Source organism: Poecilia reticulata, chromosome 17 (genome assembly GCF_904066995.2).
Source record: "Poecilia reticulata chromosome 17, P_reticulata-male-v2, whole genome shotgun sequence".
NCBI classification, from domain to species: Eukaryota; Metazoa; Chordata; class Actinopteri; order Cyprinodontiformes; family Poeciliidae; genus Poecilia; species Poecilia reticulata.
This window is the reverse complement of record NC_088846.1, coordinates 20,274,896-20,297,582: the sequence shown is the minus strand read 5'-3', so window position 1 is coordinate 20,297,582 and position 22,687 is coordinate 20,274,896. Positions and strand designations below refer to the sequence as shown.

The following is a 22,687-nucleotide window of genomic DNA, read 5'->3' as shown; positions in this document are numbered from 1 at the left end:
TGTACACTCATCTGTTCCCTCCTCCTGATGAACAAACACACAGACACCTGCCTCCCTGTCAGCTTATTAGCTCATTTGGTCGGGTCCCCTCAGTGACAGGCAGACCCAGCAGCGTAACAACCTCAACTGTGATTTAGTTATTAGGAGAGCTATTTCTCATCTATCCTGACAGCTGCAGAACATACTATCTGAGCCATCACGAGTCTGTACAACACAGGATTCTTATGCATGTATCAATTTAAACAGGCTCATTTAAGGTTCAACTTCCAAGAGCATGTGACGAGTCCTCGACGGTGTTGTACAGTCAGTCAGTCAACAAGATGTAAAGAAAAAAAATAATCTGCTGTGATTATCAAAAAACTGCTGTTATCCTGATATCATTTCCTACAGTGGCTCAAGAAATAGGTCATCTTCCTGAGTGTGTTTCACATGAGGAACTAGACTTAATGTTGTAGGTTCACTAAGAGAAGTTCCTTTTCAAAACTTTTTGTTTTGAAAACCTAAAAAAGTTTGGATTCAGAGTTTTGAGTCGGAAAGAAACTGTAGGATCATTTTACTAGAACTTCCCACTGTTTCCTTATGTTATTTGTAATAAGTACATGCTGTGACGGTTTCAAACATCTCAGAGGACTATAAAAAGAAATTAAAAACATTTATCCAAGTTGTGACATGTAATAAGATGTTAATAAGAGTTTAACATATAGTTTCAACTGGATTTTACTAATAGTTCATGGTCAATTAGTTTTTTATTTAACTTTAGGTCGATTTATTAACAAACTATTTGGTTAAAAGTATAGCAACTCCTCAAAGAGAGGTGTGACATATGACCTCCCACTTTGCTGATTTCTTGTAAGATCTTTTTAAATATTCTGCTCTTCTTTGTTCCTTTGACTGAATATGAGTAATTTTTTAATATTCTTCAAAACGAAAGTCCAACACTCCGGTCCTGAAGGGTTGATGTCCAGCAAATCTCAATAAGCTGCCCCAACACACCTCTTTCGAATGATTGTTCGACCTCCTCAGCATGTCAACGAGTTCTGAAGAGGCTCCTTAATTATCTATTCATTTCATTCAAATATGTTGAAGCAGGAGAACAGGGAAGCCTGGAGAGCACCAGACTCTGAAGACTGGAGATAGGGACAAACAAACAAACAGAAAAAAACAAAAACACAAAAAATGTATGGTAAAACATTGTGGATGTTCTGAAGCCTCTCACGTGTGCAAAAAAGATGCAAAGTCAATGTATGGTTTGCTTCTGGCGCTGTTATGCATAAACTCATTTGACTTTGGAGCTCTTCATGCAGATCTTTTTTCACAAGCTATTCGTTTAGTAAATCAGTTAGCAACACTATAATAGGGTTTTATTGCCATAGGGTTTGTATTTGATGCAAAACCAGTTTTTAAGCATCTGCTATTGGAGTAAGGAGTTTGTCCTGAACCCCCTCTCTTACCATCTTAGTCACCTTTTTGTTGTGTCGTTGTTGGGAAAAACACTGCTGGTGATGGTCATAAGCCCGGGAGGCAACGATTGAACGGCAACCTAACATTGTGCAGATCGGAGTATCATGTTGCTTCCACCATCAGTGTCCGAATGTATGCATGAATGGATGAATGACTGAATGTTTTGTAAAGCAATTTGGAGTCCCACAACTTGAAGTGTTACACAAGTACACACCATTTGTCATTGTTGTTAAAGTTTGATTTATGCATACTACCTCCAGCAGCGCTGCTTTAAGCAGCACGTGCAGTTCTGATTATGTAGAGGAAAGAATGCACAAGTATGCACGGATTGTTTAAAATATGTAAAGTGGCAAGAAGTTCATAAACAAATAGTCATGTAAAACTTAGGATAGTACTGTTTGGATATGTGGATATGTGATATGAATTTAACATTATTGTGATATTATGTAAATAAACAATAAAGCCTGAAGAAAACATAATTTAAAGTTTGACAGAAGCAGTGCTTTGCCTTCAAAAGTATTCATACTGCTCATACAAATCAGAAGAGAGTGCCTTAGATTTGTAGTCCACCCCCTTTAATCTGAAACCTCTAAATAAAATCAAGTGCAACATAATTTATTCAGGGGCTGCATTTCATTTAATTTCGCAGAAAACATTAGTGAACATGTCATGTGGTGGTATTTGACATTTTTCAACACATGGTCCAGACAACACAGGTTCGCTGTTTCACTGAGTTGTTTTTAGGGAGATCCCTGCTGTTTGAGAGATGTTCAAAAGCTTCGCATTTGTTTTGATCACTGACCAAAGACTTTTTCAGCTGACTTTGCCTGCTTTACTCTGAAACCATGCTGGTCTCTAAATCATTAGCTAAACTCGGGCAAGCTTTTGGCTCAAAACATCTTTTCTTCACATTTTTCGTTGTCTTTTTGCAGCAGGATCCAGATGACGATTCACCAAACTCTGTTTTGTCAGCTCATTTCCCTGCGGTTTGCAACACAGGCTAACATTATCCTTAAAGGTTCCTCTAATGAGTATTTAGCAGGGGAAAAGGCAAGCTCCCTGGCACCTTATGTGTCTTAATTACATGTGTGTGTCACTGTGGTGACAGTGGTGTGGGGCCTGACAAAGTGTGTGCCATTTCACAGTGAAGGGGAGACCTTTAATGAGCTTGTTTTTCAGTTTTGTTGCGTAGTTATTTTCATTAAATGTGATGAGCTGGCATAACAATCAGAAAGCCTCAGTGTGTATAAAACTAGAAATAAAATCACATAATTAGAAACGTTCTGAAAATATGTAAAATCATTATCTATTCAAAATGACATTTATTGAGATAATTTTATATGCTTGTTATTGTTACAAGCATTGACTCGCTAAAAATTTTGATTTTGTAATGTTTACATCACTTTTCTGCAAGAGGAAATCTCCAATCCAACCAGTTTATGCTCACCTCCCTTTATCCTCACAGATAATTAATGTCTATTGATGATGCCCTGTCTTAGTGTTTGATGACCAGATCAAAGGTTGAGCAACAGTTCTTCCTCTGTGAACACCAGTAAAAAAAAAAAGCAGGTGTGTTTTTGTGCTTGCAACCTACTGTATTGCAGTTTTAAAAATGTCTATTTCTAAAAATAATTTTCGCAACAAAAAATAGAGGAAAAGTGATGGCAAATCACACAGGTGTGCAAAACTGCTGTCACAATCTGACTGATCTGTTGCATTTTTCACAGGCACACATGCAGATAATTAAAAACGGTGTAATGGCTTATGTATAAAAATGAGGCTATAAAACTGGTCCAATGAGTGCTATTTGCTAAATTAAACTCTTATCATCTACTGTGCAGTGTAACCAGCTTGTCAGACTGGTTCTCCTGTTGCCTAGTGATAATCATGTTGCGATGATCCTTGAAGCAAAAAGACCTCAACAAGGATTCAGTGGATATTCACTAATGCAATTACACTCAACTTTATTTCTTCACATTTTGCTTTAAATGTAAGTTTTATGATAGATTTGTCACATTCTCTACCATTTCTACTCAGTTCTTGTGGCTGACAGGCTTTGTTGTTGATGGCTTTTTCTTTGTTTACCTCCTGAACAAAAATCAATGAATCATTTAAGCACTAAAAAGGCTACCAAAGAGATTAACCAATTTTGTCAAAACAGCTGGTGGAAAGCCTAAACAAATTGGAGTTTTTGGTGACACTTACATATATCACACCTCTGCCACCACAGTGACACGCACATGTAATATATGTGTAACTAAATTACGATACTGAAGTTTTGCTTGAAATGGTCTTAATGAGGTGGAGGCCAGTTGTCATTGGGCGAGAGGTGGCTTGCATGTTGGACAGGTCATCAGTCCATCACAGGGCAACACAGAGAGACTCAGGACAAATAACCAGGCACACACACACCCACACACACGCGCACACACACACACACACGCACGCACACCCCCACACACGCATATACACACACTCCTCACACAATTTTACAGAGACCATTTTACCTAACAGTGATGTTTTTGGACTGTGGGAGAAAGTCAGAGGTCACTATTGGCATGTTTCTTGTAAATCCAGGAGAGAGAGGAGACACACCTGATTGGATTTCCATCTTGATAATAGTATTAAAAGAGGAAAAAAAATGAAAAATATCGCTGTATTACTTCCTGATCTCCACAGAGCAGGGCAGGAAATTATTCTAGCCCTGCGAAGCAAATTAGTTTCTCTTTAATATTTTTCATCCTCAAGAACTAAATCACCACCCCCATAGTTTCTATATCTCTATTTGCCTTTTTGTAAATCTTCTTACTCATTAAATTATTTCCTTCGCAGTATAGGATACCCATGTTACTGCCTCTTCGCATGTCCTGATTAAAATGTGAAATCTGGTTTACTCCCCGGGGAAAGCAGGTATGTACCAGGAACTGTCTGCTGCAGCTGTTACCTCTCTCATGGGTTACAGATGGCAGGCTTGTTGCAAAAGAGGAAATTTCACTCGGCTTCTTCTTTGGAGGTGCTGTTGGATCATTATATAGACATTATTAGAACACCTATGAAGCTGTTGCTTACTTTTATAATTTGGCATATAGACAGGGGAATGAATACAAGTAGATCCAACTAAATTCATTACATTGAAAATTTCAAGATGCAAGTTAACTATTATGTCAGAAGCATCTTTTTTTTTTTTTTTTTACCAGTACCCCAAACTGACTTTGTTATCCTAACATGAGGTCCTTTTTGATCATATCTATTACAATTGTGATTCTGATCACTGGACTCGTAAATATGCAGCGAGTCCAGTTTTTTTTTGCTATTTTTCTGTAGTGTTTTGCTTTCTACAGCCTAAAGACTTGGGATGATCATCATTTTCTGGTCTGTCATTTCCAAAGTCTTATAAACAGAATATTGTTTTCTGTTCCCTTTATATTAATAGACTGAAGAATTTTTACATTAATCCCCAGTTCTACAAAAAGAAAATTGAGTTTGTGAAAACTCTAGTGAGATTTTTTTACCACTCGTACAGTGGTAAAAAAATATTGAGATATAGGTCAATGATGTTAATAATCATATTTTTTTACTGCTAAATTTGTCACTTTGTTGACAGTGCAACTTCACACTTATCAATAAATATATGATCAGTGTTGCCTACTTCCTAACTACTTAGTCTGCATGAAAACTCAACATGGGTCTGTATTAGATGTGTTGGACAATGAAATAACTTTGAGTAAAAATATAACCGTTTTATGCTATAGTGTCGTTAAGACAAAAATGTAAACAACAATGGATAAGACAATCAAATTTTTTTTATACAGAAGAGACACAATTTTTTCCTGCATAATTATTTAGATTTATGAATGGCTACATAAAAAACATTATTCCTTAAAGCTTTGCTTAAAAAAAAATGATGTCAGACAGATTCAAACACACAATTTCCTCAATCAAATTGTAAAAAGTAAAAAAAAAGAAAAAACAAATTTAGTTACCCCTGTTATGTCTGGAGGAATGGGCCAAAGTTCCAGCAAACTAAAGTGAGAGGTTTATGGAAAGGTACCCTAAATTTTTAACCCACATCACACAAATTTAAACGTAGCTCCAACAAAATCTATTGTCTAATTAATATTATAATTTGGAATTCAGAAGATATAAATAATTCTTGTAATCCTGAGTGATCTAAACCAATGGAAAATAAACATAAATGCCTGGTGTATAGAACTATCTTTCTTTAACTATTTGCTGCAACTCAGGAACAACATGAGCATGAATGACCAGAAGGAGGAGATCTCTGTTTGTTAATCCAACAAACACACTCCTTGTAGCACACTCACTCAGACGTTAACAGTCATTTATTTTAAAAAATGCTAACTTCAGGGGGGATTTAATGTTAACCTGGACATTTATTGTAATTATTTGCTTTTAGCACTACAGCAACAAAGTACTGAATCCCTCCACATACCTCAGCTTTTGTACCCGCACAAGCTTTTATCAGTGTTGTTTGAAAAGCTACTATTTAAACTTTTACTAGACAAAATATAAAGTTATAGAAGACTGCACTGTCACCTAAAACACTATAAAAATAACACCAGAAGTGCTCCAGTTCTTCAGTTAAGTGAGTTATATAATCTCCACTCTAGCCCTACGATGCATTATTAAGCGGGCAGGTTTAAGCATACTGCAACACATGTAAATACCTGCTTTTGGATGGAACAGTTTTATATAAAATACATCCCTTTAATACATATTGACTCTAAATGACACATTGCTCCTGGCTATTTTAACATTATTAATGACACTGTTTATTATTTTTGGAACACCATTAATAAGGCTGACACGACTGAGGTTTTACAGACTAAATATAATAATTTAGTCAAAGTCTGCAAACAATAGAAGACAATAATGCAGTCACATTCCAGACATGGCCCTATCAACATGAAGGATAACGTTGAACGGGAGCCTGCTGATGAAAGCTTTAGACTCGAGTGAGAGAGTTCAAAATTAGGTACTCATAAATTGCTAACTCCAAAATTAACTGAAAGCTGGGGAGAGTGACACAAAAAGAGAACGCCAAGGGCTTTATAGCTCACAGACGAAATGAGATGCATTGTTAACAGTGTTTATCATGTTGACTGAAATTTCATAGAGTCTCATTTCGACTCATTTTTGCTTTGATATCCTAATAGTTATCAATTTCCTAGGACTTATTTTGGACAATGTCTCTGACGCAATTCTTACAAGTTATACATTTATCGTTTTTATTGCTGTCATTCCATATGCATATCACATGTCAAGGTTTAAGGGTTGTTTCGCCCTGTGTTTCTTAGATAAGATCATTTATCATTGTTTGAATGCTGGTTGCTCATCCTTAATGTGGTCATTTATGCTGTTGTTTCTTGCTAACTATTTTCTACAACCTCGTCGTTATTATTAATGTACTGGGAATGCTTTAGTAAGGAACATTTCCTTTCACATAATGTCGCTGTCACGTTTGAAAGCCTTGGCGTTTTCAAAAATGCACAACAGTGCATAAACAACAGCTTGAAATATAAAAGTAATGCAAAGTGGGTTTCTTTACTAGTCTTTGCAGGCAAAGAAAGCGCTGAATCTTTAATCAGCAGACAGTTTCACAATCATGTAGTCAGGATCCTACAAGTCTCTGTCCATGTTCTCAACTTGAAGAGTAAAGTGCTTCATCCAGGTTAGATCACAATCTGCCTCAAGGGGGAGAAAACAAGTATTTCGATGTCTTGTTTATCAGTGATGGTGGGACAGAGTGGACCAAAAACTAGTTCACTTTTATTATAATGTAGCTCTAAACAATAAACATACAGAGCCTATGAACTTTTTTTTTACCTTTTGTCTTGTTATAACCACAAATCTCAATTTAATCTTTTTGGGATGTTTTGTGTTTGGCTAACAAAAGATTATGACATGGAAGTAGTAATATATATAATTACTATAATACTACTAATACTATAATATATATAATTTAAAAAATGTTTTAAAATCTTTGCTCCTTCTTAGAAAATTTACTCAAGCTCAGGTCACATTTGGAAGGAGAGAGTTTTTCTTTTTTTCTTCTTCTTTTTTTACATTTCCACAACGTATTGGACTGTACTGTTCTTCCTACAAAGGAAGAACATACCCACAGTGTAATACTACGAATGGCGTGTTTGATGGACATTTTTATTTAAACCCTAACAAAACATAATGTCATAGAAAATATTTAGCTCAATTCCTACAACACGGTTATTATTCTATAAGCCTGACAATGTGGGAGTCTGAACTGATGTAGAGATACCTACATGTGCTGTCTAACCTTATCACCTTGTCATGGGTAATAAAGGGTTCATAAATTTGGCACACCTAAAAGTGCAAACAGACACATAAACTGAAGATAATTAACTAATTATGCTCTCTCTTTGGGATGAAAAAAAATCCATTAGGATGTGTAAATCCATTGTTTCCAGTCAACAGGATTGTTTACAAGCTCTTTATTAAATACAGGGATGTGATTATGCTGCTAAATCCCCAAGCTTTGTTGTCACATTGTGTTTGTCATGTTGCACTGATTGTGGCTGTTTTTAGCTAAGCTGCTCAGTTGGAATAAACTCAGAAGGAGGGCAAAATGCACAAAATGAAGGCGCTTCCGTCAAAGGTATACGGTGAGAAGCGGTCTCTTTGAAATGATTCGGATTGCTTTACAGTCGGCTTGACAGACCTCATCAGCGAGAGTGAGCTGCTTAAATCAGACGTGTCGAGAAGCTGTGGACGGTGCCTAAACAAAGAATCAGATTCTGGAAACAACTTGTCATTTTAATTTGCACATCTTATTAAAAGGGCTTGTTTTATTGAATTTGGGAGAAGGTCATGGCAGAAGCCCTCATAAAGAGCACTCGGGTACCAATCAGTGGGGAGAATGAAACATGGGAAAATGACATAACTAAATGTCAGATGGTGCAAACATGCTGAGCTTTTTCGCTTTTTGCTGTACACATCAGAACAGATGGGGGGGAATTTATTGGTAGGAATATGATAAAGCTGAAAAAATGTATTCTTTTTGGATATGTCCTTGCACTAGAGTTAAATGTTTATCATTCAGATGAATACCATGTAGGCTTTTACCGACCTTCAATGTTCTGTGCCAAAAATTAAAAAGTAGCGGCACTGATTTAATGATTAGCTCTGACTAAACACAGATTATTACCCTTCCACAGCTTTGCTTACTGTATGACACTACATCAGGTTAGGTTACCTTTTCTGCACGTCTCCAACTGTTTGAGAAAAACTATAACAGACTCCTGTAACCTTTTGCCTTTTTATCTCTCTGAGCTTTTGTTCTCTTCCTATAAATTCTTGACAGTAGGTGGAGTCACGTTCACTCAAACACCTCTAGAGATGTCCTCTTTGCCTCACCACCACCACCACCCCCACCACCTCCACCGCCACCCACCACACACACCTACTGTACCTCTTGGGAAAGAGTGATGAGGAGAGAGAGAGCGGGGAGGGAGGGAAGGAGAAAAACTGAGAGGAGGAAAAACAAATCAGAGTCGTAAGCTCCTTGAAATGAGCTTGTTGAGGTGTGAGGAAAACGGAGCGAAAGATTAGTACAACAAAGACTCTGGGAAGGGAAGGGCTGGAGAAATTCTCCCGCTCTGCTTTTTGTAGCGAGAAGTGGAGAGAGTCTGACAGTTTCTCCTCCAGCGCTCAGCAGCAACCAGAGTCAGAGGGCTGCATTTTTCCTCTCTCATCTCCACGAGTGGAGTTACATTAACGAAGTGAAACAGCACAACGCAACTGACAAGAGGCGCTGAAACAAGGTGGTAGAGAGTTGGGGGTGGGGGGTGGGGGCGACCCGAGGGTGCTGAAGTGATGGAGGCTAACTCTAAAAAGCATCGCTTTAGGAAGGGTCGTAGTGCCACCTTCAGCATTGATGGCTTCAACATCACTATCGGTAAGAAGAAGCATGCAAGGCATAAGGAAACTGTTTACAGGCTTTCTCAGTGTGCATGCGTGTGTGTGTGCGGGTGTGCATGTGCGTGCGTGTGTGTGTGTGTGCATAAGGATCAAAATACATGTGCGTCTGACATCCTGTGCTTTTGTGCGATGAGGCATCTGGGACCAACTGAACTTGGTCAAAGAAAGCTCCCATTTGTGCGTCTCTGAGAAATTGAAACATTAGTTCATCTGGCTGAAGTTAGAACTCGCTTCTATAATGCAACTACACCATGGAAACAAGGGGACTTAGGACTAACGCTGACGTCACCGGGAATTCATTGTATTGTCTTGACAACCACAGTTGATGAACTTGTGTGCTACTTTATCTTTTTTTTTTTTACTCTCTCACAAGAGTAAGTGATGAAACCCGTTTGTAAATACAACTTGAAAATTTCCCAAGCTGTCGACAGCAGATGATTTGCGTCTTTAGCAGATTGAATTTAGTTTTGCATCTTTTTCTGTGTTTGAGGAACCATTGTTTTCATAACACATGTACAAAATGTGACGCTAGACAAAACATGCTGGCTAGTCATGAGGCAGTTTTGTTTGGTAATCATAAGAAAAAAGGTGCGTCCACATTCACTTTTGTTGACAAAAGAAACAGCATTTTAAAGCCACCAGTCATATTCTTTATTGCTCACTGTTGCAAGCTATATGGACATTAACTTCCAAGTGTAAGTAAATCAGATAATGCTAAAAACTGTGCCTGCACTTTTGCCACACCCACGCCATTGTTGCTATGGGGGACTTTGACTCCAGTAGATGTAAATACTGGGTGAAAGGTAACATGGGATGGTTTAATTATAACAGCTAGAAATGTAAATGATGTTATTACGATAGTAGATTGATAAATAAATTCTACATTTGTATCATCTGCCAAATTTGAGTTTGTTGAATTAACTTAGATTTACGTAAAAACTAAATCAAACAAACCAAAAGAATTTGTGTAGCGAGTGTGGCTGAATTTGTTGCGTGGGACGTGGACGTTTATGAAAGCATCGGTGTGCGAATGTTGTATGGTTTAAATCAAAAGCAAACCTAAAAAGTCATAACTGCTGGATCAGCTTATTATTTGAGGGCCAATCAGGTTTAAGCATGCTGGGAACGTTGAGCCCTGGTGATTACAATCAGTCCCACTTCACCTCTTAGACATCATGTCAAATTTCAAGGCAGGCAAACAGAGGAATATTATTATGTCTTTAAATAAAGTTGCCCGTCTCTTAAGTTAGCAGGATTTTTTTTTTATTCTTCTTCATGTGTAATGGATATGGTAAGCACACAAACTGAGTTAACGTTTGTAAAAGATCACTTCATTAAGGTGAATGTCTGCTTTTTTGTAGTTGCACTCTTGTATCTCTTGTATGGCAATTATTTCAGTTTATGTACTGAACTGATGAGAACACAAACACTTTCTGGAAAGCTGTATTTTGCCCTCAGCGTTTGTTTAGATTGCCTACACCGTTTTCCTTTTACACAATAGTCTCCTGTCATCTTTTGGCAATACATAAGATGAGTTACACAACGGCGAGTGTAAAATTGTAAATGCCATGGATATGTTGAAAATCTGTCACGTCTAACACCTTTACTTAGATGACAATATATTTCTCCACTTCTTCATCTTGTTCTGCTCAGTATTTCTCGGATGCAACACATGGGATTCGAGTTAACGAGAAAATCGCCTTTGTGACAAAACCTTGTAAGGACTGTGGGCCGCAAGGTTGCTGAGATCAGTTTTCCTGGAAACGGTAGATGGCAATCTCTAATCTCAGACAAACAGCACAAATCTTCTTGATAAGCTTTTTCAGACAGGAATAAAAAAAAAAAAGTTACATGCTCTGCACAAATCGGAGAGTATAGCCATTGAAAGCTGCTCTGAATGATTTTTATCATTGCACAGAAAATACATTATATTTTCCGCCTACATGATCGCATTCTCTTAAATGTAAAAAGCATCTCAGTAACACGTGTTCAGTATCATGACAGTCCTCTCCGACGAGCATGGCCGTTGTCATGGTAAACCACAAGTGTCACAATCAATTGCTGACTGGTCTTAGGTTTCAGTCTGCACAGCATCACCTCCTCTGATGCGTGACTTCCAACCGCTGCTGCCTCATTGCCTGTCTTGACTCGTGTTTTCTCCTCTATTAAACTCTGAACCTGAACTGTAGCTGGCAGCCTCTGTGTAGATTCCACACGAGGTGTTTTGCCATGTTTTAGGCTTATTAGTGTAGCTGATGTTACAAGACTCATGTGGAGAAGTGCAATTTTAGCCTTTTAGCTGCTGTCTTGGAGTGCCCAGCAGGAAAGGCCCTTTTTTGCTGTTTAAAAAAAAGAAATCACCTCTCTTTTTGGTTTCTATTTGTTCTGTTTAGTTTGTATCCCAAAGTACGATTTGTGAAAAGTATTTTTTTGTGTGCCAAATTCGAGCACTGCATTGTTCTGCTTAAACCCTAAGTTGTAATTACCAACAAGCCACTTAGTCTTTCTTTCTCAAAAGCCGATGTAAGAACAGCAGACAATTGACATGTGATTCATTGTCACTTTCTTGATAAATGTTGGCCCAGCATGAGTTCTTCCAGCAGAAAGATTTGTTCTTGCACACCAAAGTAATAATTGTTCTTTCCATCTGATTTTTAATACCCTTGTATGGAAGTCTGAGTTAAGCAAAAAATGACCGAGGAGATGCGTTTCGAGTATGTTAAAGTGATGGTGATACACGAAATAGTAAATGCTAAGTAAAGACTAAGTGACTCCTTTGTAGGTAAAATGTAAACTGTCTTTATGTGAACATTTGAAACCGGCGTGATTAGCAGCGATAAAACCTTAATCCTGGTTCTGATTGGTTGTTTTTGACTGGGAGCAGCGCATTAGTGGAGCTCACATTTTCACCATCTCCGACAGTACTCTCATGACATAATGACAGTTTTGACAAACATGTAAAAAAAAAAGTTTTTGTAAAAGTTACATGCTGCAGGTTCTTACCAATCTTTAAGTCATTATAATCACTTTACAGTTTCACCTTAACCTAAGAAGTAAACCGTTATTGAAAGAAAGCCACAATAAATCCCATTCAACATTTATCACAACCGTAGAAAAAAAGTTCCCTGGTCAGATGGGACCAAATCAAAATTGTAAGCTTACATTAAAAATAAAAGGGTTTTTTTTTCAAGAACTAATGAGGCACCTTTAGCTTATGCTTAGATATTGCACATTCTGTTCCATCGCATGTGTACAGACATGCATTTGCAGCCTAGAATTTGGAATTGAATAGAAATATTTAACAAACAAGAGGACGTTAACATACTGTATGATTAATTTAAGCATAATTTAAGCACAAAATGTCTCTACACATCCGTTTAAATTACGAGATTGCTGCTCCTGCTTCCATTTTGCTTTTGCAGACATCTGTCCCTGATGCTTTCACAGTGTTGGATCTCTGTAGCTTGAATTTGCGTTGAGATTTTTTTATGTGTCTTTATGACCATCAATAAGAAGAACCAGCTTTGAAACTCCATCAAGAAAGACGTTTGAAAGTATGGTGCCGCCTGTTTTCCACAGAGACAGAATAACTGGTCATTAAAAATCACGCAAGCAGTTCAGATCTTCTGTACAATCACAATTATATTCAAGGAATGTTCTCGTTTACCCACCCGGTTAGATAATCTTTTTAGTGGAAACTTATTGCTTTATTGTCTGTGTTTGGTGAGGAAAGACGAACAAAACCGAAAGCTGAAAGCAGAAGGACACAGAGTCAAAGATCAGTGAGCACAGTGTTGAAGTTAGACACCATACACACACTTACTTCTGTTTCCATGGTGAGAACATAATCCTGTTTTTATCTACTTTTTTTTCTCATGACATTGAAAACATTTTTCCTCGCTTGATGCTACTAGTCTACTTGTCTCTGTTTTCTGATCAGTAGCTTCCCAGCTTTCTTTTTGTTTTCTCTAAGAACCCACAGCAGCAGCAGTGTAATTACATATATGACAAGGTGACATTTTAAAATGTTGTGAAATGTAGATAGTTGGTGCTGTACAATTTGTGGCAGATATGGATTGTGTATTTTCAGAAAATATTTGCACAAACAGCCTACAAAAATAAAGTATTTCTTTTGTTTTACATCATCCTATTACATATTTCAGATCATCAAAAAAGGGATCGCAATAAGATAATCTACTTCAATTCAAAAGACATTTCCAAAAGATTACTTTATATTTAAAAGGAACAATGCTGTTCAATCCGCTCCAATGTTGGAAAAGTAATAAGCTAATAACTGGTTCTACCACCCTTAGAGGGAAGAACTGCTTCCACCAAGCATTATAACTGGTAATGAGTCTTTCATAAAACTGAAGATCAATTTTGGCCCTCTCTTTGTCCGGACGTAATTTCAACCTTCTGCTTCATGTCTTTCTGTTTTCCATTCTGATTCAAAAACAGCATCCATAGCTGCTTGTCTGGCTGTTTAAGCAATCTGTTCTACCAACGGCATGAATTTTGTTGCTCTCTCACAGGTGTGGGTTGTTGCATTCCTAAAATTCAGGATTCATTTTTCTACATAATCCTGAGGCAAAAAAGTGCTTCTAAAGGCGAAACATTTTTGGATGGGTGAGGCGACATCTGCTCTCTTGTGTCTGCCTACACTCACCTCACTCACATACATTTCTTGCTGAAAATATATTTATAGCACATGTGCTTGCTACGTATATTTTTATGTCCCCAATAAGCAACCACATGTTCCTCGAACGCCAGTAACAAGTAGTAGTTTTGTTCTTTCATGGCAGGGAAAAAACTAAATAAAAGTTGTTTTTTGTTTTTGTTGGTTCTAAGGTCATTCATTGAAAACCAATGTAAAGGCCAGTTGTAATATTTTTGGTTCAAACTTCTATTTTAGTTTTTCTGAATATAGTAAGTTATAGGTTCCTAAAAGATTGAAGCAAATTGGAAGAGATTGTGGAAAAACTCAAGATGCCAAAAATTAAAATCCCTAAAACCAAAGTATTTAAAGGGGCGTGCTTTCTTTTTACCCTTTCTGTATGTCAAATGATGTTGTTGAAAGATTATTATGAAAGATAATGTGGGTCGACTCTAGATCACTCTGTGCACATTTCTACACAAAATCATCTCACTGAGTGCCTACCGACCATTACTCTAGTAATTACATCTATCTGAGTACATGCATTAACCCGCTCACATCAACCATGTGGCCTTTCAACAGGGGTCTCCACAAATCTAATTCATGTTATGTAACTCCAGTAGGTACGTTCATCTATAACACTGTAAGAAACAAAGTGTGAGATTGATGATTTGGCCCTTTAGACTTTCAAGTGCAACTCATCCTGTGCAAAAACGCAGAACTTCTCCCACATTCACTTCTGAGCCCCACTCTTCACAAAATGAATCAAATTCAGCATCTTAGACACTTTTCTGTGGTGGAGGTACAGTGACCTAAGTTGTTGTGAGATATGCATTTCTAGTTCAAGGACAATGAGTTCCAGCTGATGTGTTTAAAAACACTTTATAGTGTCTCTGTCCAGAATATCTTTCAACGTGATGCTGGCATCTATGTGGCGTTTGCATTTGGATGTTATTGCTTTTCAATTATCCATACCTTGTACAGCAGTAAGAAAGACAGCTAACTTAACAAGGCATGACCCTAAAACTCTGAGGTTATGTAACCAGACACGCTTCTCCCACAAGAATTTGAACAATTAACCACAACAGGCTATTTTGATTAGAGGCTCTCACTTTGGAAGCTTAGGCACAGTGCTAGTTGAATTCAATTAAGTCATGTGAAATGAAAAAGTATGCAATTACCATTTCAATGAAGCAAAAATATAAGTAAAATACTGTCACTGTATGAGTGACCCATACTGTAGTTCACTTAAATTAAATAAATAGTAGATGTTTTCTTTCTTTTGTTGCATTCCTATAGTATGTTTTGTTATCTGTAATCTGAATACCTTATTGACTGGCAGCTTTAAAAAGATTAAGTTGGAAAAAAATCTTGAAACTGGAGACAGATTCAGGTTGATTTTCACAAAGGTAAGCTATAGATAGCAATCTACAACATAAAAAAAACAACTCCACCATCAGAGCTTTGTACTAATTGCCATCATTGTGAAACACAGTTGAATAGATAAATGAAGCTTAACTGAAAAGGTAAATGTTTTGATAAATTGTGTTTTTATGACAGAAATACACTGTGCTGCCAGAAGTATTAAATCTAAATCAGCTTCAATTTTTAGCTTTTTACAATGTTATGTTATAGGGATTTGTTTGTGGGAATTTGTAAAATCTTATTGCATTTTCTATGGATTTTTACAATATATGTTTCTTCAATTTGATCGTTAGTTTAGTTTTTTTTTTTCATTTGTTTCTCTGATAAGCGTTATTCTCACCTTTCCCATAGTCACAATTGCAATATCAAAAATTATGGAGACCATTAACCAAAATGCAACTCACTGCAATATTTGTTTAAATGAATACGTACTGCTAAATATCAAACTACATTTCATGCATGTGAATACTTCTTGTTAATAGAAAACTAGATTTAGGAGACAACTGGGCTCCATTCAGTCTCGAAAGTGTAATTGGAGAATTAAAAGTGATTTTGTGTTGATCTTCACAGAAAAACATCCTTAATAAAAAACAGGCTTGGGAACTATTTGATGAGCTTAGAAGGTGTCTAGACAATTCCTCACCATAGCACTAATGAAGCTCCTACATTCTACATCAGAGGTCTCATTCTCGCGGCCTGAAATTTTTTGATGTAATGCGACCTGTATCTGATTTTTTTCATGACAGTCTGAACAGCACAGGTGGGATTCTTTTTGAATGTGACCCATATCCGATACATCCGATTCAAATGTGACCTAACGTCATCCGAACTGAACGTTACTGATACTCAACATATTCTGCGTCCTGATACGCGCAAGTGGGAAGAAAAACAACTATAACGGACTATGATGAGGATTAAGTTGCTAATATGCTGCTCCGGTTGGACAACGACTTCAAATATGTAGCTAAGCTCCACTGTTAGCCTCCATGTTTACTTCCGCAAACACTGAGCACTTTGCTGACGCTATTGCGCTCTCTACTGCGCATGCGGGACACTTTCAGGTCGTTTGCCCATTCAGACTGCAGAACACATGCAGGTCGCACATGTGTGGCAGTGTGAACGGCCCGGCAAAAAAAAAAAAATCTGATTTGACAAAAAATCGGAATGGGATCACTTCAGGCTGCAGTATGAACGCACCCTAAATTTTGTCACACACTCATCATGTTTTGGTCAAAGCCAAAGCCTGCAGTTCATGTATTGGAGAAATAATTAAATGATGACGTTTGAGGATATTTTTTAAATGTTTTTTGTGGAATCCTTTATGCGGCCCAGCTTCACCCAGACTCTGCCTCCAGCGGCCCCCGGGTAAATTGAGTTTGAGACCCCTGTTCTACATCTATGATGAATGATGACATTCCTTGTTGCCTTTGGGGGAAATTTTGTACCAGGATTGTTTGGTATTTCTTACTATCAGTATCTAATCAGTATCTGTTCATCTGTGATATTGCGTCTCAGTATTTGGACTGGATTATTTTTATTTAACCTTAGCATTGACTCATTGGTAGTACAATATTATCTTTCAGCAAAATGTAGTATAATTAGAAACTGAGCAGACTTAATGTGCAGCGACACTCTTATTTCAGTTAATATTTACTTCAGTACTTGTGTAGCTGCGGCAAATGCAATTAGATCTCATCTCTACATTTAACATCACTATTTTGAGGGTGTGTCCCGTTTGTGCCAGGTTTTTTTTTGTACAGTAGTGCACAATTTTTAATACCTTAGAGTATCATTAATAAAAAAGCATTTATTTCAGTAATGCAATGCAAAACGTGAATTACATAACACACACACAACAGTCCAGTCATTTCCCTCCTTTTGTCCAGGTAAGACTTATTCAAAAAGCTGTTGTTAGCCCTTTTCAGATCATCCTTTGGTGCCATGATCCACATGTGATCTTATGTCTCACAACCAGGTAACCTCGGTTGATGTTGACTCACCAATAATGTGCCACAATCCTCTTTAGGAGGTGTTCATAAAGTCATAGCCACCATGAAGTGAAAGACAATGGAGGACTGCAGAGCAAGAAGGACATAGCGATATGGTTAAACAGAAAAAAGACATAGCACAGAGAGCAGAGACACTGGGCGATCTAGCAGATGGTCCGTTCATCTAATCTTGGAAATATGTCAGCACAATCTGATGCAAATGGTAAAGACGATGGAGCACAAAAGCTTTACTTTAATTTAAAACTTTGAGATAGATCTCTGCCAGACAGAAAGGGATTTACCTACATATGTCTTACACATACAACTTAGGTAAATGCAGTGGTTTGTAAGCCACCTACATGATGTGAAAATGAACATGCCCATGATCTTGGAAAATCGACTTGAGTGACATGAACGGACAGAACACTGAGAGAGGATTAGTGTTTATGTGTTTATTAATTTAATTAAGGTCTTGGAAAGGTTAATTGCTGGACATCTGCCTTCCCCATGATTATGTAGAGCACAACCTGGTCATGGTCAGTTTGAATAAACCACCATCTTTTAATTGTTTTTTTTTTTTGTTTTGTTTTTTTATGTGGAAAAATACTTTTTGTTTGTTTCAATCCAGTATTTGAGATTTTTGAGAAATAAAATGTTGGTTTTTGAAGGTTTTTGATATTTTGATTCTGTTCTACCATGGTGCCAGTCTCAAGTGATTTAGTGCACAAACATCTAAATTATTAGTGGTTTGTGTCGCTGGTATTGAACAAAGCTTTCTTTGCATAGTTTCCTTTATGAAAAAAACACATTGGAAAATGTTGATGTTTATGAAACAACCAAAATAGAGCAAAATTGTAATATTATTGCACAGTTTGTTTACTTCGGTAATTCATTATATAGATAAAAATTGTTTTTAAGCCTTTTTTCATTAACTGTGATGAAAGAAAATATATTTTTATTTCAGAAATATGAAACTTATTTAAAAAATAATGCCTGCTTTTTTTTTCAAACATACTCTTAGACTGATAAACAAGTTTTATCAAACTATATATTCCAGTTATCTCAGTAAACAGTGAACACATATCTATTTTTAATAAGAAAAAAAAACGTTTATCCAATTACCAAGAATAAATGCGATTGGAATTAATGACCTATGTGAAATAACTTTGTTATTATGCATGATAAAGCTTTCAATTCATGATGCATTGGTTTCTTTTACTCAAATAATTATTTTCAATTTCCAAAACATATTTAAGTATAATTCCCAGCTCTCTGAAAATACTTAAATCTGACAGAGTAACAAAACTCTGACAATGAAATAGTTGTTTTTTTAACCTCAAAGCACTGAAAGTAATATATAGATTCTGTGCTTTTATGTTTTATGCATTTATTAAGTCTTGATTTTACAATTTTTTTCTTTTTCTTTTTTTTATCAGTGGCAAATGAAGATGGAGAGAGCTCCTGCAGACCCCCGGCCAGTTTTGCACGTAAGTTTAATGTGCATTGTATTAGTTTCACTTTGATTTTAGTCAGTTCCCTGAAATAATTCATTTTGAATCAATTCACCATTTTGATCAAGCCATTAAAGGGTCATTTTACCCAACACTAATGAGATATTAATGATGCAGATTTATGGCCACCTCATTAACAGTTAGATTAGAGGTCATTAAACAGAAACTCTGGCATGAGTTTTAAAATCTTTCTTTGCTGGCAAATTTCATATATCACCGGATACATTTACAGTCTCTGAATGACACATGCAGAGATCACAGTTTTCGGTTTGTGATCCGACAAAGGTTGGTGCAGCCTTTTTTTGTGCCAGCAGTGGTGGAATTAAAGTGAAATGACACAGGGAATTAGTACTGAAATTGTGAGAAAAACAAAAAGCAAAAAAAAAACAGCAAAGGTCTTAGAAATGTAAGAAAACAATTGAAATACGTATATAAGTATATGAAGGCAACGTCCTCCCCTATTGGTGCCAGCCTGAACCGTCATTATGAAGGTAACATCTAATGGTGGCTGAGAGCTAAGCACTCTCTAGCAATCTTAGAAACCTTATTTAAAAAAAAAAAGATTAATTTAATCACTTCCCACCCATATCTGTAAACTCTGACTATTCAAGTGACAACCTTCAAAACTATAATCTTGAGTAGGAGATATTTGAATTTCACCTTTAATCAGTTCTACTTGCAATATTTCGAACAGAGGAGTTAAAACAATTATCAAAAGAGTTGTCCAAGAAGTAAAGACTACCAACAGAGAGTGTGAGAAAGTTTTGGATTGAAGATGTTTGACCAAAATGTAATTGTTTAAATGCATATTTGTCTTAGCAGCTTGTTTCAAAAAGGAAAAACCATTGCACATTTCCTTTAAACACCACGCAAACAGTGGGGCTTGGGGGTGGGGACGCCATTGTGTGACTCTTTGTGTATGTCCTACGTTTACTGAAACTTATGCATATTCAGTACATTATCACAATAACACTTCTCCATGCTATGTACAATAAAAAGCTCCATTCTTAGGAGCTTTGTAGTTTGTATCAGCTCAGCAGTCGTGCAGCTCCACCAGGATTACTTGGATCGTTACCAATAGAAATATATTTTCTGAGAAAGAAATGTATGTGCTTAATATTTATTCAGCTGCTGTTAATTTCATACGTATACTGTCACTGACAATATCCATCCACATGAGGGCAGCATTGCAAAGGAATTGAATGATCCTGTTTCATTTGTATGCGACTCTGAAAGTTGCACCTTTCCAGTGAGTACATCACATTTAATAGTATTAATTTACCAGCTGGTATTGGGACACCAGCTGGTAAACAAACATGTGCATCATTTGTGTCGCTCTTTATGCAGCTCTCTCTCTCTCTCTTCTGCAGGCTCTAAATCCCAGAGTGCTTTGTGGAATGCCATCACGGCGGGAATGGGGATCAAAGGCAAAGAGCAGAAGGTCCCCCTGAATGACCCGCGGAGTCCCGAGGAGATTCTGGCCGACGACCTTCCAGCAGCAGACGAACCAGATGCCACAGAGAAAACTGCCATCAGGTTTGCTGCTGTCAACCTGTAGCATAATTGAGAGATTCTTATGTGTGAATTATCATAGATTGATTCAGATTCAATGAGACATCGATATACATGTCCAGTCTACTAAAGAGTACTGGACAAACAACTTTTTCAGTAGTACTTCACTGAATGGAGAGAAGCCAGTGTCTAAAATTCAGCATCATCCTGCAGTTTAAATGTTTATTTTTAGATTAGAGAAAGCTTAAACATTGTGTTTGACATTTAGCACTCTTGATCTCACATACGCTGGTAATTGTCATGTATGGCTGCTGACCTCAGGGGACTCAGCCATGATTGATTTCTCTTGGATAACAGGGACATGAAACCAGCATTAGCATAACCATGTTGTCTTTTAAGACGTTACTCCAATTAACCTTGATTGCTAAGGAGTATATTACAAAAGCAACAAGTGGCGAAAATAGAGCCTTTTTTCCAGAGGATTCTGAAGCACACCTTATATTTCACAAGAGGTTTTTAATTGTACGTGATAAAATGTGGGAATCCTGTTTTAGTCTCACCTGCTTTTGTTTTTCTTCTTCCACGTTTCCTTGTGAAATCTTATTGTTTTTTTTTTTTGGCCATTGTGTTCTCGTGCAGCTCAGATCCAGAGAAGAGTGATAAGATGTAGAAAGTGATTTTCCACCTGACTAGTTTCAACCTGTTCCTTTATTTAAAAGCTGTACCAGCATATCTTAGAAGAAGGATCTGTGCATAAAAGCAAACTCACCCTGTTCTGAGGAAATGACTCATTTATCCATGAAGACAATAAATTTGTCTTATCATTATAGATTACATTTAATCAGTGTAAGTAAGCAACTGCATTGCGGGAAAGCAAGCTATAAAACATTTGGGTGAAGAAGAATTCAAAGTATGTGGAAGACGAAAACATCGGAACTAAAACATTGTTAAGGCAGGAGGCTCATGAAAGTGGAATCACTTACGGTGACAAGGTCCACTTCAATACATCTATGGAAAAAGACTCAAGAAAAAGGGAATTTAAGAGAATGACGCAACCAAGAAGCAGTAAATTCCAACTAGAGGTAGGTGAATAAGAAGGTAGGTATATGAGGCTTATGCAGAAATCACACTTGGAGGCTTTCTTTTAGCCCATCACACAACAGTGGTTGGAAAAAGTTTAACGTCGTCCCATTTTGACATGCAGGTGGTTTTATGCCTTTCTCAGTGTAAGGTGGTCAAATGCTACTCCTTCCCCCCCCTTATATTTAATGCTCTTTTATTATTTCTACAAATAATTAGTGCAAAAGTAATCCAGTCCAGCTGTGATCAGAGTATGTTAGAATTTGATCTAGAGATGATCAAATGGATTTCAGATCCCTTGGGAGAAAAAAATAAAAAAAATAAATTAAATAAAAATAATGAAACATTCCTTTCATTTAGCGCACAGCCATTGCTGAGACTGAGCTCATTCTGCAGCATCGTTACCCACCTGTGGTGTGTGGCTATATTTTCCTACAGCTTTCAAAATGCACAACCGATGAGATGTCCAATCCCCCGTCAACTGAACATATGAACAATTAACAGAAAACGTGTTCAGGGCAGAACAGACAGATAACGAAAAGGCCTCCACATTTTCGAGCAATACAAGTCAGATAGTCAGATCAAAAACCGCCATTTTGTTAAGAATATTAGACACTTTGAAGTGTTACAGATAATTTTGTTCACAAACTGTTGCTGCGCATTAAATTAAAAACTATCATTGAAAAACAACAATTACATTTACCTTAAAATATGACTTCAAGATATCTTTACTTAAAAAAGGTTTATGCTGAAAAGAAACCTCTAGCTTATAAAAAAAAAGGTGATTTCCCAGTACACAATCTTCACCACTGATTTAATTCCTTTGCTGCTTTGTCACAGAAATCCCACTAAAGCCAGCTGATGACTTTGGCCCTGCTAACTGTGGTTAATGGAGGATAAATCCATTGAGAGTGAGAGGGATCTGCACCTGAATGACAAATAGCAAGATTACGGTAGAAGGTGATTAAATGACTGAGGAAACAATAGTAATCCATAAAATGATGGAACACAACGTTACCTCTTTGACCGGAGCTGAATGTTATCCTCCAGTCTGTGATAATTAGATTTCAACGGTAAGCAAA

General features: G+C 37.0%; 1 protein-coding gene across 2 annotated transcripts in view; it reads left to right on the top strand.

Moving 5' to 3' along the window:
* pde1cb (phosphodiesterase 1C, calmodulin-dependent b) overlaps positions 1–22,687 on the top strand; it is a 109,280-nt gene that overhangs the window by 2,734 nt on the left and 83,859 nt on the right. Inside the window, exons 1-3 of one of the 2 annotated variants that reach the window (XM_081597805.1) lie at positions 8,970–9,412; positions 18,939–18,989; positions 20,384–20,549. In XM_081597805.1, coding sequence (XP_081453931.1) covers positions 9,331–9,412; positions 18,939–18,989; positions 20,384–20,549 — 299 coding nt within the window. In that variant the 5' untranslated portion in view covers positions 8,970–9,330. Of the gene's footprint in view, positions 1–8,969; positions 9,413–18,938; positions 18,990–20,383; positions 20,550–22,687 lie in introns of those variants that run through there. The other variant, XM_008434501.3, reaches the window with a different exon arrangement.